Genomic DNA, 15056 nt, shown 5'->3' on the forward strand with positions numbered 1-15056 from the left:
AGGATAACAGATTGTTAAACACTGGTCTTTTATTTTACAACTGAATAAATTAAAGGTTTTTCCTTTTCTGGCCTGAAAGTTTGGCAATAGGGTCTCCAGAAGGACCAATTCTTTCTCTGGAATATATTGCCCTTGGGGACTGTTCTACAACAATTATCCCAACACTTGTTATTCAGAGCCAAAGATTTTTTTTTCTAAAGCCATTTTTTATATTTTCTGCAAAGATACAGTGTAGTAATAAAATGGCTTATAACTCACACTTTGGAATTAAACATCCTGGCTTAGTGTCTTGGCTTTATGAAAAGCTAACTGATCTTTTGTGAAGTTACCTAATGTTTTTATGTCTTACCTTTTAAATTCACCTGTAACATTTTTTTTTTTTGAGAAGATTAAATGAGATAATATATGTGCAGTACATAGTGAATACCTGGTACATATTTAATGCTCAATACATATTAGATGTTGCTGCTGCTATTACTGATCTTATTTATAAACAAGCTCAAGGTCCAGACCTGGAAATAGGAGCAGTCCACAAGAAGACGTTTCTTGTTTAAATTTCCAAGGCTCTTAACCTAGGCACACTCTCTCCCAGTCCTATGGAGGAGATGTCATTCTTATGCCATACTTACTTCTGTTGTGTTTAAGACTTCTAAAGTTGAGACTAAACCACCCATTTTAATCTAACCACTGCAAACCAAAATTAATTTTAGACTGTAGTAAAGAGTAAAAAGCATTAATATGAGCAAAAGAAGCTGCAGCCCAGGATACATAGATTCAAGTAGCAACCTAAATTGAATCCCAGGAAGAACAAAATAAGGGTTCTTAAAGGGAAAAATCACAAAATGTAATTCTTTCATGCAAATGAAGGTTAACAAAGTTTGGTTAGTTCCAATATGCAAACAAGGAAGGCAGAAACTACAGGAAAGAGGTAAACTCCATGTAGCAGTTGTTCCAGGATATTGATGACTCAGCTTTGAGCTGTGTTTAGCAACAGATTTAGCAACTTAATAGCAGCTCTGAGAATTGAGCCTCAAATGTGCATAGGCTGTTAGGCCCCACTTTCTTAATAGCCTCCTGACTTCATTTTAGGCCCTTCCACCCACCCCAATATTAGTGACTACAGTTTAGATATTTTGGTTCGCATCACATTTAAATTTTTTTTTTTTTTTTTTATCTCTAGTGAATCTACTAGTAGTCGTTTTCTTTGCTCTCTCACCTTAACCCCTTTTGGATCGTAGATGCTGAAACTGAATTGATTATATCCTTTAGATCCATAACACATTGTCACCATCAGTACATGCAAGATTTTTTTGTTTTTGTTTTATTTTTACCCTTCATTTCTAACCTCATCGTGTATCTTCCCCTAATAATTACCCACTCTAATATGTCTCCACATGTCCTTAAATATGCATGCATTTTTATAAATAGGTAATACTGTTTTGTGCGAATGGGTTTTTAATTTATCAGAAGACTAAAGGTCTGGTGCACGAAATTCATGCACAGGGGCGAGGGGGTGTCACTCAGCCCAGCTTGCACCCTCTCCAATCTGGAACCCCTCAAGGGATCGGTCCTAAATGGCAGCCGGACATCCCTCTCACAATCCAGGACCGCTGGTTCCCAACTGCTCACCTGCCTGCCTTCCTGATTACCCCTCACTGCTTCTGCCTGCCAGCCTAATCACCCTAACCACTCCAATGCCAGCCTGATTGATGTCTAACTGCTCCCCTGCCAGCCTGTTTGCCCCAACTTCCCTCCTCTACCGGCCTGGTCACCCCTAACTGTCCTCCCCTGCTGGCCATCTTGTGGTGGCCATCTTGTGTCCACATGGGGGCAGTCATCTTGTGTGTTGGAGTGATGGTCAATTTGCATATTATTCTTTTATTAGATAGGATAGAGGCCTGCTGTACAGGTGGGGGCCAGCTGGTTTGCCCTGAAGGATGTCCTGAATCAGGGTGGGGGTTTCCTTGGGGTGTGGGGCGGCCTGGGCTAGAGGCCTGTGGTGATTTGCAGGCCGGCCATGCCCCTCGGTGACCCAAGTGGAGGCCCTGGTATCTGGGATTTATATAATTGAAACTTTGTAGCCTTGAGTGGAGGCCTGGACTGGCCAGGGTGTGCAGGAAGCTTGGCTTCCTCCATTGCCAGGGAAACCCAAACCTGCCCGCAACCATCTTGGTTGGATTAATTTGGTGAGCGTGCCTTGTTGGTATAGTGTAGGTATGGTCAATTTGCATATTACTTTTATTAGATAGGATTATTCAGTGCTTCTAACTTTTAACTAGGTTTTAGTTACCAATTCTCCAAAGAATAGACACTTAAATTACTGTCAGTCCACGCTATCACAAAACATGCTGCAATTAGCCGAAACCGGTTTGGCTCAGCGGTAGAGCATCGGTCTGCGGACTGAAAGGTCCCAGGTTCGATTCCTGTCAAGGGCATGTACCTTGATTGTGGGCACATCCCCGGTAGGGGGTGTGCAGGAGGCAGCTGGTCGATGTTTCTCTCTCATCGACGTTTCTAGCTCTCTATCTCTCTCCTTTCCTCTCTGTAAAAAATCAATAAAATATATTAAAAAAAAAAACATGCTGCAATTAACATATTCTTACATCATCCTTATAGATAGGATGATCACATTGGTCCAAACTGAGATGCCTTTGAAATTGATGGGGAGTATTTTTATTACAGGAGTATTTCAAGACTCCCTGACCAACAGGAAATGTGGTCCACCCTGTTTATGGCAGATTGTTCTAAGACACAGGTGATAATCAACAGATATGTACTGGGATGGTCCTTTTTGCTTCCAGCTGACATCTGTTGCAGTTGGTTGGTGCATGTGCTGGACTGATTATTGCTTATTTTAAATTCCACTCTTTGTAGATACTGCTCATGAGGAGAAATGTCTGGGTTAAAGGTTATAGACATACTTAAAGTTTGAGTTTGTCCAGTCTTGTCCCATTAATGGATGGATGGACTTTTTAAAAATATTTTTTTTTTATTGATTTTAGAGAGGAAGGGAAATGGAAACATCAATGATGAGAGAGTATTGTTGATCAGTTCCCTCCTGCATACCTCCGACTGGGGATTAAGCCCATATCCTGGGCATGTGCCCTGACTGGGAATTGAACCAGTGACCTCCTGGTTCATAGGTTGACACTCAACCACCCAGCCACACTGGCAGGCTGGATGGACTTTTTAATCTCTCTGTTTTCCTACATTGCAGGTTTATTCACATTTGTACTGTACAGTTATTCATCCTTTCTCCATCAAACTATCTGATTTGGGACTGTAAGCAGGTACTACTAGTTCATTAACAACTACTTTAGTGCAATTCTAGTTTATAAGAGTTTTGTGGGTTTTTTAGATTTATTAAGATAATTGGATCCTAACAATTACCTTTTGAGGTAGGGAGGGTAACATTATAATCCTTATGTTACAGAAAAGAAAGCTGTGGTTCAGAGGTGCAATGACTTTTTTTAGTCCATGAATCTCTTAAGTTATGGAGTTGAGTTTGTTACCAGGTCTTCTGATTTTTATTTGCTTTTGCAAAATCTAAAAGGGACAGGAAAAGGGGTAAATTTCTGTTTATGATTAAAGCAGGAACTGTCTAGTTTAGCTTTATGTCTTTCTCAGAACATAACACAGTGCCATTTTTTTTTTTTTGAGAGAGGGAGAGAAAAAAAAAATACATCGATATGTTGTTCCACTTAGGCATTCATTGGTTGATTCTTGTATGTGCTCATCTTGACTGGAGATCGAACCCAAACCTTGGCATATTGGGATGGTGATCTAACCAATTGAGCTACCCAGCCAAGGCCAATCACCAGTAATTTAAAAAATATATATATTTTATTGATTTTTTACAGAGAAGAAAAGAGAGGGATAGAGAGTTAGAAACATTGATGAGAGATGAGAGAGAATCATCGATTAGCTGCCTCTTGCACACCCCCTAGTGGGGATGTGCCCCCGACCAAGGTACATGCCCTTGGCCCGAGAGGGCATCGAACCCGGGACCTCTCAGTCTTCAGGCCGACACTCTATCCACTGAGCCAAACCGGTTTCGGCACCGGTAATTTTTAATGATCACATGAACTGGGGATTATTTAGATATCCATAGGTACCAGGTTTGAATTGGTAATGTTGCTGCTACTCAGTACTTCGGTGTCTTCTGTTTATTGCAGCAGTGCTTTGAATTATAAGTGAGTTCAGTTCTGTAAATGTTCAGGCTGAAGAAAGGGATTTCACATCAGTCCACGAGTTTTCATTGGTGTGGTTCATTTACAACTGAAGCAGCAGTAGTTATAAACATGCCTGGATTTCTGGAGGGAATGACTGCACTTGTTTATTTTTAGAACATTTCAGTAAGATTTCTTCCACTCTTCTTTTTTAGACACTGTTCTATAGGTTTAAATAACCAGTAGCCAAGTTCCTCCTCTTTCTTTTCTTGTTTTTAATTCTCATCCGAGGATATTTTCCTATTGCTTTTAGATGGAGTGGAAAGGAGATGCAGTGGAGAGAGAGAAACATCAATGTGAGAGAGAACACGGATTGGTTGTCTCCCTCAAGTACTCTTTTCTAGCCAGGGATTGAGCCTGCAACCAAGCTACATGCTCTTGACTGGGAATTGAACCCTCAACCCTTTGGTGTGTGAGTTAATGCTCTAACCACTGAGAAAACTAGCCAGGGCCACTTCCCTTTCTTACTACTATATTGCATTCATCTGCTAAAAATGTGCTTTCTATCCAAGATTTCTAGTGGCAGCTATAGTAGTGTTTGATTAGGATGTTGGATTTCATTGAAAGATTTTCTCCAAATAATTTCTTCCATTATTGAGAGAGGCTAGTTGGCCTGAGCCACCTTGCTCAAACCTGTCACAGTTGTTTTTTTTTTTTTTTTAATGTTTTTTTTTATTGGTTTCAGAGAGGAAGTGAGAGGAAGAGATAGAAACATCAATGATGAGAATCATTGATTAACTGTTTCCTTCATGCCCCCTACTGGAGATAGAGGCTGCAATCCGGGCATGTACCCTTGATCAGAATCTAACCCAGGACCCTCCAGTCCACAGGCCAAGGCTCTATCCACTGAGCCAGCTAGGGTAAACCTGTCACAGTTTTTAAGTAATTTCATAGCCTTCCATAAGGTAGGCTCCACCTACCTTTCCATCTTATCTCAAATAGCTCCACCAGCCCCTTTCCAATACCTGCCACCCACTATAATACAAATTAAGAGTGTTCTAAGAGAAATCATTTAGTAACTTTAAATTTTTTATATACTACCTTCAAGGAAGTTGAAATAGTCATTTTCCAGAAGTAGTTCTTCTGTCATGTATCTTAAATCCTTCTTTTCATTCTCTAGCTGCAGATATTCTATTGTGCACAATTTACACTATTTAAGTGAAATATTTCCTGCTGCTTCTCTCTTCAGCCATGCATTTTCTTAAATCACAGATTAATTTTCTAGTGCGTATATTAATATTATGAGCTTTACATGTAAATTCTCATCCCACCAGTGAGGAGAACTTTTAGAAAGCCCACATATGTCTTTTTAAGTATCTGCTCTATATTGAAATCAGTAAGTAGGCTAGTGATTATGGCTAATCCTGCCAATTGTACTACCTGATTTTTGTTTTTTAATTGTTTCTAAACTATTTCCTTTCTCTTTGCTCTGTGTTTTCACTTCTACAGTACTTGACATGAAGAAAACTCTAGGGAAGTTCTTTTTCTTTTCTTCTTATTGCATAGATAAAATCCTTTTATAACAATGGTTTTCACAAACTGAAATCCCACAATTTAATGGTTGGTACATGAAAATAATAGTCAGGTTTATTTTGATAGTCAGGTTTATTTTGTTTTATTTGCATTAAAACATTTAAATTATATCTACTCTCTTAACAGATTTAAAAAAGTTATGATTGAGTTATGTTATCAACACTATAGTTTTTATTTATTTATTTATTTATTTATTATTTAATCATCACCCGAGGATATTTTTCCATTGATTTTTTAGCGAGTGGAAGAGAGAGGGAAAGACAGAGAGAAATATCAGTGTGAGAGAAACACATAGATTGATTGCCTCCTGCAAACCTTTAACCAGGGCCAGGCCCTGCAACTGAGATATGTACCCTTGACTGGAATAAACCTGGAACCCTTTGGTCTTCAGGCCAACACTTTATCCATTGAGCTAAATGGCTAGGACTCTTAACAGATTTCTAAGTGTACAATACACTATTGTTATCTCTACAATGTTGTACATCAAATTTCTAGAGCTTAATCTTGTGTAATTGAAATTTTATGCCTATTTAAAATAGTCACTCCTAGAAGGGAGGAATAGAAAGAATGGTGGTTACCTGGGGATGGGGAGAAGCTGAAATGGGGAATTGCTAATCATTGAATCAGTTTTCTACTGCAAATAAAACTTAGCAATCACTGTACCAAAGTACGAGCTTGCTTGCACTTGAGGTAGAAAAGGAAAGAAGAGTGAATTTGATAATTTCATTCTATAATGAAGCATCAGTTACCTTTCTATTTCCCAGGTTTCCTGCCAACACACTACTGCCCCCTCAACTCAAAATAGAAAAAATAAATAAGATTACCAAGACCATTTCTTCCAAAATACCACCATGCACAAATTCTCCCAAAGGTTGGAGAAGTATGGAAAGTAAAGTTTGGTTGGTAATCCCTCTTCTACTAAATTAAGAATAGTTTATTTGCTAATTAGTTAAAAGCATACTTCTTCTCATGGACACAGCTAACCCTATTACATGAATAAAAGGAAAGTCAAAAAGTTGGGTCCACTGAGTGCCATCAGTAGAATCAGATGTGAACAGAAGCACATCTTATATAAGAATCATCATTATTCTTTCACTGAGTTAACATAGATCTTTCCTTTTATATTCAACAAACTATATTGACCATTGTGTTTGTATTTTTAGTTCTACCTGATCTGAGTGGGCAATTCTAGATACATTTGACCACTCTTGGTGATATTATTCACTGACCTTGCCCATGAATATTCACCAGCTACATCAGTCTGACTCACCAGCCTCCCCTTGCTACTAGGACTTTCCTCTCTCTTTATCTTCTTCTTCTCTAAACCCTTTCTTTTTCTTCACCCCTATCTCCTTCACAACTCCTCCATGATTTTCTCAGGGCTGGGCTTCAACATCGTCGGTGGGACAGATCAGCAGTATGTCTCCAACGACAGTGGCATCTACGTCAGCCGCATCAAAGAGGATGGGGCTGCGGCCCTGGATGGGCGGCTCCAGGAGGGTGATAAGATCCTCTCGGTGAGAACTGGCTTCGGCCTCCTTCGCTGTCCCTTGTTCCCTAGACCCTACTTCCTACTCCTACCCCTTTCTTGGGAATATTCCTGCCTGGCTTTTTGGTTCAGAAAATATCCAATTTGTAGAGTTCAATAGGTTACCGTGATCAGTCATCTTTTCCAGAACTATCAGCGCAGACATGAAGCTGAGCTGAGGACTGGAGATTCATCACCCAAAGTTCATTTTTTGTGTGTGATGGTAAAGATGGTATAATATCTGTATAGGTTACCAGAGAATCTGAGGAAATTTTATTTTTGTCGGGGGTGGGGCGGGGGGGGAATCTGTTTAGGTTTCTCATTTCTCCCATGTGTCAGGTGGGTAGTTAAAAAAAGTAAATCCTCAGTGAACTATACATTTTTATAAAGCTCAGGGTGATGTAGCTGGTTATTATAATGCACAGATGAATGTTTCATTTTGACCAAACCTCTTAGATAACAAAAATGGCACAGATTGGGCCATTAGTCAGCTGCATTTCATATTCTCTTCAAGTACACTTATTAATTTGGTGAATGAAAGAGTTGAGTAGTCATTAACATTTATCAACTATTATACTTGATGGCCTGCAGAGCACTGTGCCAGGTGCTATGGAAAATTAAAAAATGAAAGTCTTGTTTTTGCCCTTATCTAGAAATCAATAGGAAAGACCCACTAAAAATTCTCATCCAGTCAGCTGCAGAGACATTGAAATATACAGAATCCCATTTCTGTGTTCCCAGCATGTAGGTCTTTAGCTGACACGGTGTAAGCATCTAGTAAGTTAGTTGCTCAGTGAATGAATTATAGCAGGGGTCTTCAAACTATGGCCCGCGGGCCACATGCAGCCCCCAGGGGAGTCTGATCCTGCCCGCCAGGTTTTTGGGCAGTGAGCGCAGCCAAGGTGTTACAGTAGGGATTAGTAGTTCATATAGTCCGGCCCTCCAGCTCTCTGAGGGACCGTGATCTGGCCCCCACTTTAAAAAGTTTGAGGACCCCTGAATTATAGCATTGATGGTCCTGATTAATTGAAACTAGATAATTTTCTTCCCTTCAACTTTGATAAAAAAGAGATATCCCTTCCCTCCAACTGCAGTTCCTTTAAGGATTTTGGTTAAAAATTTAAATACCCAGAGTATAACCTGAGGCCAGTGCTTATTAAATTGAACCCATTTTTTTCTACATCTTACACATATACATTTATAGTATCCTATAGTTATAGAGTTCCTGTAACTAACATCCTGAGGTAATGCTAGATTATCCTGAGGCAATTCAAAATTATTACTCATCAAAGAAAACAAATTTTAACTCATTTTATTCATTTCCTAATTTTCCAGGAAATAGGAAACTCATTTTAAAGACTGCTAACAATTCTAATTAAAGCAAAGATTTTTTGTTTTCCCATCAGAACAGCTAGAACACCACTATCCCAATTGTCTGAACATTTAGTAAAATTTTCTAGCATATTGTAAATCTGCTGTATCAATAAAACTTACTATGCCATGAATTATGGAAGCTGAAGTAGCAGTTTAGTAGTATTCTAAGATTTCTCATTTGAATAGCTCTTGGTACTAGAAGTGAGGTCCAAGACTATCTGGCCATCACATGAAAACCTGTGAGAAATAAATGCCGAGCCTCAGGAACCTCCCCTGACCAGCATTATAACGAGATCCCTGGGTGAGTGTGAATAAGTATGAGAAGCACTGCTCTAGGCAGATGTCTTTTAAACTTTTTAAATTATCGACTGTAATAGGAAATATACGTGTGTGTATGTGCGCACAAACACACACACACAATTGAAGCAAAGTTTAACAAAATAATCTATATGTGATTATTTCTGATATATTGTGTTTTCTTCTAATTTTACTTTAAGAAAATTCAGTACTGGTCTTGACCTACTGGATTGCCTTCATTATCTTCTGTAATAGGTCAACAGACACACACACACACACACACACACACACACATATATATATATATATATATATATATATATATTTTTTTTTTTTTTTTTTAAATCACTATTCCAGTAAATGGAAAATCACTGATGAAATCTGTGGATGCATAGAGTATATATTAAGTAGGCTCAGTAGACTGGGTATAGAAACCAGTTAGAAGACAATTTCAGGCATTTTAGACTGGAACTAACTTAAACTTCAGGATCAATTGGAGGGCTTGGATAAAGCATAGAATACTAGGATAAGGCCTAATTTCCACGTTGTTAATCAAAATCATACAAGCTGATTCTGGGACCACACTGAGATTCTCTGGTCTAGATTAGTAAAGATGATGATTTTTTTTTCTTTTAAAAAGGATGTCATATATATTTAGGGGTAAAGCTTACGGAACTTGATGGTTAATCAATAATGAGCTGGAATCTGTAAAAATGCTTAGAGGAGCTAAATATTAGAAAGCAAATTTGTCTTTGGAGTAGAGGTGACATTGCCAAGACAGAAAGAATCATAATTTGTTTTATGGGGCTGGCTTACCTTGGGCAAAGGATGAAAAATGGTTCTTAAAAAAAATAAATTCCCTTTGCATTTCTAAAAGGCCTCTTGTTTGGCATTTCATTTGTTGATTTTTTTAAGCAGTTAGCATAAAAGTCCGCTTCTATTCGAATACCTTTAGGCTTAAATAGGAAGGTTCAAAGGCATAACTAGCATAATATGCCTGTACGCTGTAGAGCACCTTCTTTTGCCTGATGTCACCAATATCTTTCTTCCCCATTAGCAGAAGGAGGCTCAGCAGAGGACCAAGATTACATACACACGAGTCATCTGTGGGTAAAGCTGCTAATAGAGCACAGGCTTCTCAGCTTTGTGTCATATTGAGAATATGTCCTTCAGACTTCGTGTAGTGACTTATGGCTGTTTGCAGGGTGTATTCTGCAACCAACCTTCGGAAAATCATGTGACATTTCTTATACTCAAGTGTTATTCAACACACTATTTGGGTATTATAGGGATTACAATGATGTTTCGATACAAGCTCTTCAAGATGTTTACAGTAGTAGATAAAGTGATTATGACATAGGGCATGATTTAGTTTGACTTTAAGATGGTTATGTATTATGGAGATTCAAAGTAGCAAATCAGTCACATTTAGAAAGGCCTTGTCAGTGACATAGCAGTTAACTAAATTGCTTTTTAAATTTTAACGCTACTTCAGTACATACAAATGAATAAAAATATTAATATATAAACACCTTATATTTTTTATACAGCTCTAAATTTTTTCAGTGTGTTACATGCAGGGGTCTCTCCCCAAAAAATGTATATACACTTTAACAGTTGATAGCTCAATTTTGAAAATGAAATGTATTTTAATAAACACTGCCTTTATAATTATTCAACTTGTGTGCATACATTTTGGGGGGACAACCTAGATACAAATGAAACTGCAAAATCAATTAAAATTCAATTTACAGCATTAATGTGATGGATGGTGATATGTTACTGAAATAAAATTCTGCTTATAGTGTAAATTTCTATAGTGTTTTAAAGTGAAAGTTTTGGGGCCAGGCAGCTTGAGTTTGAATCCTGGCTTTGCTGCTCCCATTATATATGCCATGCACAAGCTGCATAACCTCTCTAGTTTTATCAATAACATAGGGGTTCCTAACTTACGGGACTATTGTGAAACTGAATAAGTTTTACATGTAAAATGACTGGACAGCTGCAGAGATTATGATAAATATGTAGTGGTTACTGGCAATTATTACTGACTAGCATGCCAAAGATTATTTTGAACTCACTGTTTTGTTTTGTTTTATCCTGATCTGAGGATATGTTTTTATCAATTTTTTTAGAGAGAGAAAAAAACATCGATGTTGGAGAGAAACATCTATGGATTGCCTCTCATATGCGCCTCAACTGGGTATTGAACCCGCAACCTAGGTATGTGCCCTGACCAGGAATTGAACCTGCAGCCTTTTGGTGTTCAAGGCAACGCTCCAACCAACTGAGCCACCCAGCCAGGGATGAACTCTGTATTCTTGCCGTTGAATGTCATATAGTTTTCTCATTTGCATTCATATTATTATGAAACTTGGCTCTTGATATTGAACTATGACATCTGGCATTTGTTAATGTGACTACATCATTAACTTATTTGTCTCTGAGAGGAAATAAATACCTATTTCTTTCAGTGAGAAATACAGTTATCACAGGCTAAGTTAGTTAAGTGAATATTCTCACTGCAATCAATAGTCTTTCCCCAGGAATTAACTAAAATAATTGAACCATTGAGACATCTGGAAGTTTTTCCCTGTGGCATATCTTTAAAACACACACACACACACACACACACACACACACACACACACAAAAGATATGATCAGAATATGGTTTAGTAGCATGAGATCAAAGTCCATCAATTGGAAAACCTTGTATTCATTTCTACACTGTGGGTATCAGAACTGATCCTATTTAAGATCAATCTTAGGAGATAAGAAGAATTTTTTTAAAAGGAAAGGGTATTCAGATAATGGATATAGCTTAAGCACAGGTATGAAAGTAAGAATATATGTTTTTGTGTTTGTTTGTTTTTGTGTCAGGGTAATGAGTTATGTGATTTAGCTAGAGCATAGGATACATGAAAGGGAATAATGAGAGATTAAATTGGGAAGGTAGGTTCCAAGGGGAGGACTTTGCATATCAGAATGAGAAACCTGGCATGCACTCTTTCCTCCCCTGCTTCAACTTCTGTTTTTGTTTTTGAGCCACAGAGTGGTATAAACAAAATTGTACTTTAGAAAGATTGGACTGGGGATGTAGAGTTTGGATAGAGTAGTATGAGGGAGGACCGAGGAAAATAAATCAGAAAGAAGGTGATTATGGTAGCTCAACTAAAAGTATCCCTAGTCTAAAGAGAGAGGTGCTAGACAAAATAATAGCATATGAGGCATGTCATGTCATAATGTTAGACTATAGGTTTTGCCAACATATTGTATATGAAGATTGATAGAGTGGAGAAAATTTAAAACTATTATCAAAAATTTAGTCTGAAAGGATGGTAGTGGCAATAAAAGAAAGTTGGGATAGTCCGGTTTTATGGGAAATAATAGAGGATTTTGAAATGTTGGGTGGGGTCTAGCAGAATATCCAGGTGCCAGGTACCCAGCAGGAAATTGGTAAATCCAGAAGTAGAAGTAGGAATACAATTTTTTAAAATATATATTTTTTTATTGATTTCAGAGAGAAAGGGAGAGGGAGAGAGAAAGAAAGAAACATCAATGATGAGAGATAAATCATTGATTGGCTTCCTCCTACACCTCCTGCATGCCCCCTACTGGCGATCGAGCCCACAACCTGGGCATGTGCCCTTGACTGGAATTGATCCTGGTATCCTTCAGTCTGCAGGCTGATGCTCTATCCACTGAGCCAAACCAACTAGGGCAGAATATAAATTTTGGAGTTGTCTTGCAGATTATAGTTGAAATTATGAATAATCACATGGGAGAAAAAATAAGAGGACAAAAGACAACTGACATTGAGGAATATTTACTTGCCTTAAGAAGGAAAGAAGGAAAAGGGAATTAAGAAAGGTATAGTATAAGAACTAAGAGAGCTAAGTGTTCATAACTAAGGAGAGAATTGCAAAACAGGAGGCCGACTGAAGGCTGAAAAGGGACTGTAAGATTTGGTGATTGGAATTCACTGCCTAGGGTTGAAGTCCAAGGCTTATGCCACTTAGTGACTAATACGTAATAGAGCTAGAAACTATTAATTTGGGAAGGCCAAACTGTTGGTAGATTAATTCACCAAGGATATTGGCAGGAGATAGAGTAGGACTATTCTGAACATCTGGAGAAGGAACGCTGTGACAAGGAAGGTAAGAGGTTTGAACATGCCAATGACCTGAGCTTTAGCTGAGCAGAGAATAGTTGGTGAGTCAAAGCAGAGGAGTAATGCAGAAGGAGCAGTAAAATGCAGGGTGTATCTCCCTTCTGGTTTTTAAACACACTAGCCCTGGTTTCTAAACTTACTATGCTTTTGGGTGCAGTTCCTAACCTTGGTAGGCTTCAGTTTCTTCATATGTGAAACAAGGTAAAAATAGTGTCAGCCTCATAGGATTATTGTGAGAATTAAATTAGATAATTCATAATGTAAAGCGTATAGCACAGGGCCTATCAACTAAATATCAATATATTAGGTGTTTTTGCTGCTGTTGCCGTTGATGACCCTAACATGCATGAAAGATATATAGATCTTGCATAAGGAAGGCCATGCTGTGTCACAGAGTGCAGCCTGGATAGAGATCACTGTGGCCAGTGTCACTCCTGACGCTAAAACGTAGTAATACCAGTGGTTCTTCACATCTCTCACCCCTGAGTGGTAGGACTGACCTACCGTGAAACATTTTTTATGAGTTTGGATCATCACAGAAACTTGAGGAGGATAGGAGTATCAATGGAATCAAGGGAAATTGTTCACAGTAGAACAAGGCCAATGGAATGGGCCAGGAGATTTTGTATCACATCAAAATAAACTGTGGGAGAGTTTCATGTATCAATAATTATATTCCTAGAGATGAAGTTGGCAATGCCAGCGATTGGAAATAAACCCAGAAGACCATGCGAGCTGTAGGTAGCCAGACTGATGCTCATGGAAGACATACAAATACAGTAAAGAATTCCAGGTGTCCAAATGAGACAAGCCATAGAAGCTAAGAAGAAAGACACTACCTTTTTAAAAAAATACTTATTTTTTAACATTTTTATTTATTGATTTCAGAGAAGAAGGGAGAGGGAGAGAGAGAATCATTGATCGGCTGCCTCCTGCACACCCCACACTGGGGGTTGAGTCCAGGGATGGCCTGACCAGGAATTGAATCGTGATGCCTGGTTCACAGGTTGACACTCAACCATAGAGCCAAGACTACCATTTTTATTTGTTTTATTTTTTTAAATTTAAACTTAAGTGCTCTTCAAACTGAGGTCCATGGAACTCAGTTTTAGGAAAACATAGCCTTGAAAATGAAAAACATTACACTGAGTTGACTTTATCCATTCTCCTAAATCTTAGAATTTGCTCTATAGGGGTTGTTTTTTAAATGTTTGATCACATGAAAGTAAATATTTGACTTCAGAGAGTTTCCATTCTGACTCTTACTCCTTTTTCTTGCTGTTTTCGACAGATAAATGGCCAAGACCTAAAGAACCTGCTGCACCAGGATGCTGTGAACCTCTTCCGTAACGCAGGCTATGCTGTATCCCTGAAAGTACAGCACAGGGTAGGTGTCGTGTCCTTTGCAGCCAGCCCCTGGCCCCAGGCGTTTGTGCCATTGTGAATAAACCCTGTGGGGTAATCTTCAGTGGTGTGTTAGGATATTTTTCTCTCACTCTTTTGAAGAGCTTGTCTGGCAGGGGTCTTCTGGAACTCTGCGCATCATCAAAGGACATTCATGACAGTATTTTTGCAACCCATGTCCTAGTTTTAAAGATAAAGCTTGACAACCAAATTGAAATAAATGGGGTGGGGAGAGTATACAACCACAATCAATTTTTTTAGTGGGGAAGGAAAACGTGTCTGCCATTGGACATTGTTTGTAAAACTCTAAATACAAAGATGGTAGATTTTCTCGTACCTACCCACTGTGTGCTTTTCCCTATCACCTCCATGAGCACTTTACTTATCAGCTTGGTGACTCTCCTGATCAAAGCTCTGGTGCTCAAAGTTGAGCTCCAGGAAAACGGAAATGGAATCCAGAATTCAGTCAAGACAGCACCTATCCCTGTACCCACTTCTTCGTTCCTAGTGCCTTATAA

At 38.6% G+C, this 15056-nt stretch overlaps 1 protein-coding gene across 1 annotated transcript in view; it reads left to right on the forward strand.

Moving 5' to 3' along the window:
- SYNJ2BP (synaptojanin 2 binding protein) overlaps window positions 1-15056 on the forward strand; it is a 30961-nt gene that overhangs the window by 9202 nt on the left and 6703 nt on the right. The window contains exons 2-3 of the mRNA XM_084893840.1: window positions 7143-7279; window positions 14426-14521. Coding sequence (XP_084749966.1) covers window positions 7143-7279; window positions 14426-14521 — 233 coding nt within the window. The remainder of the gene's footprint in view (window positions 1-7142; window positions 7280-14425; window positions 14522-15056) is intronic.

Source organism: Pipistrellus hanaki (genome assembly GCF_964339955.1).
Source record: "Pipistrellus hanaki genome assembly, chromosome: 1".
Taxonomy (NCBI): domain Eukaryota; kingdom Metazoa; phylum Chordata; class Mammalia; order Chiroptera; family Vespertilionidae; genus Pipistrellus; species Pipistrellus hanaki.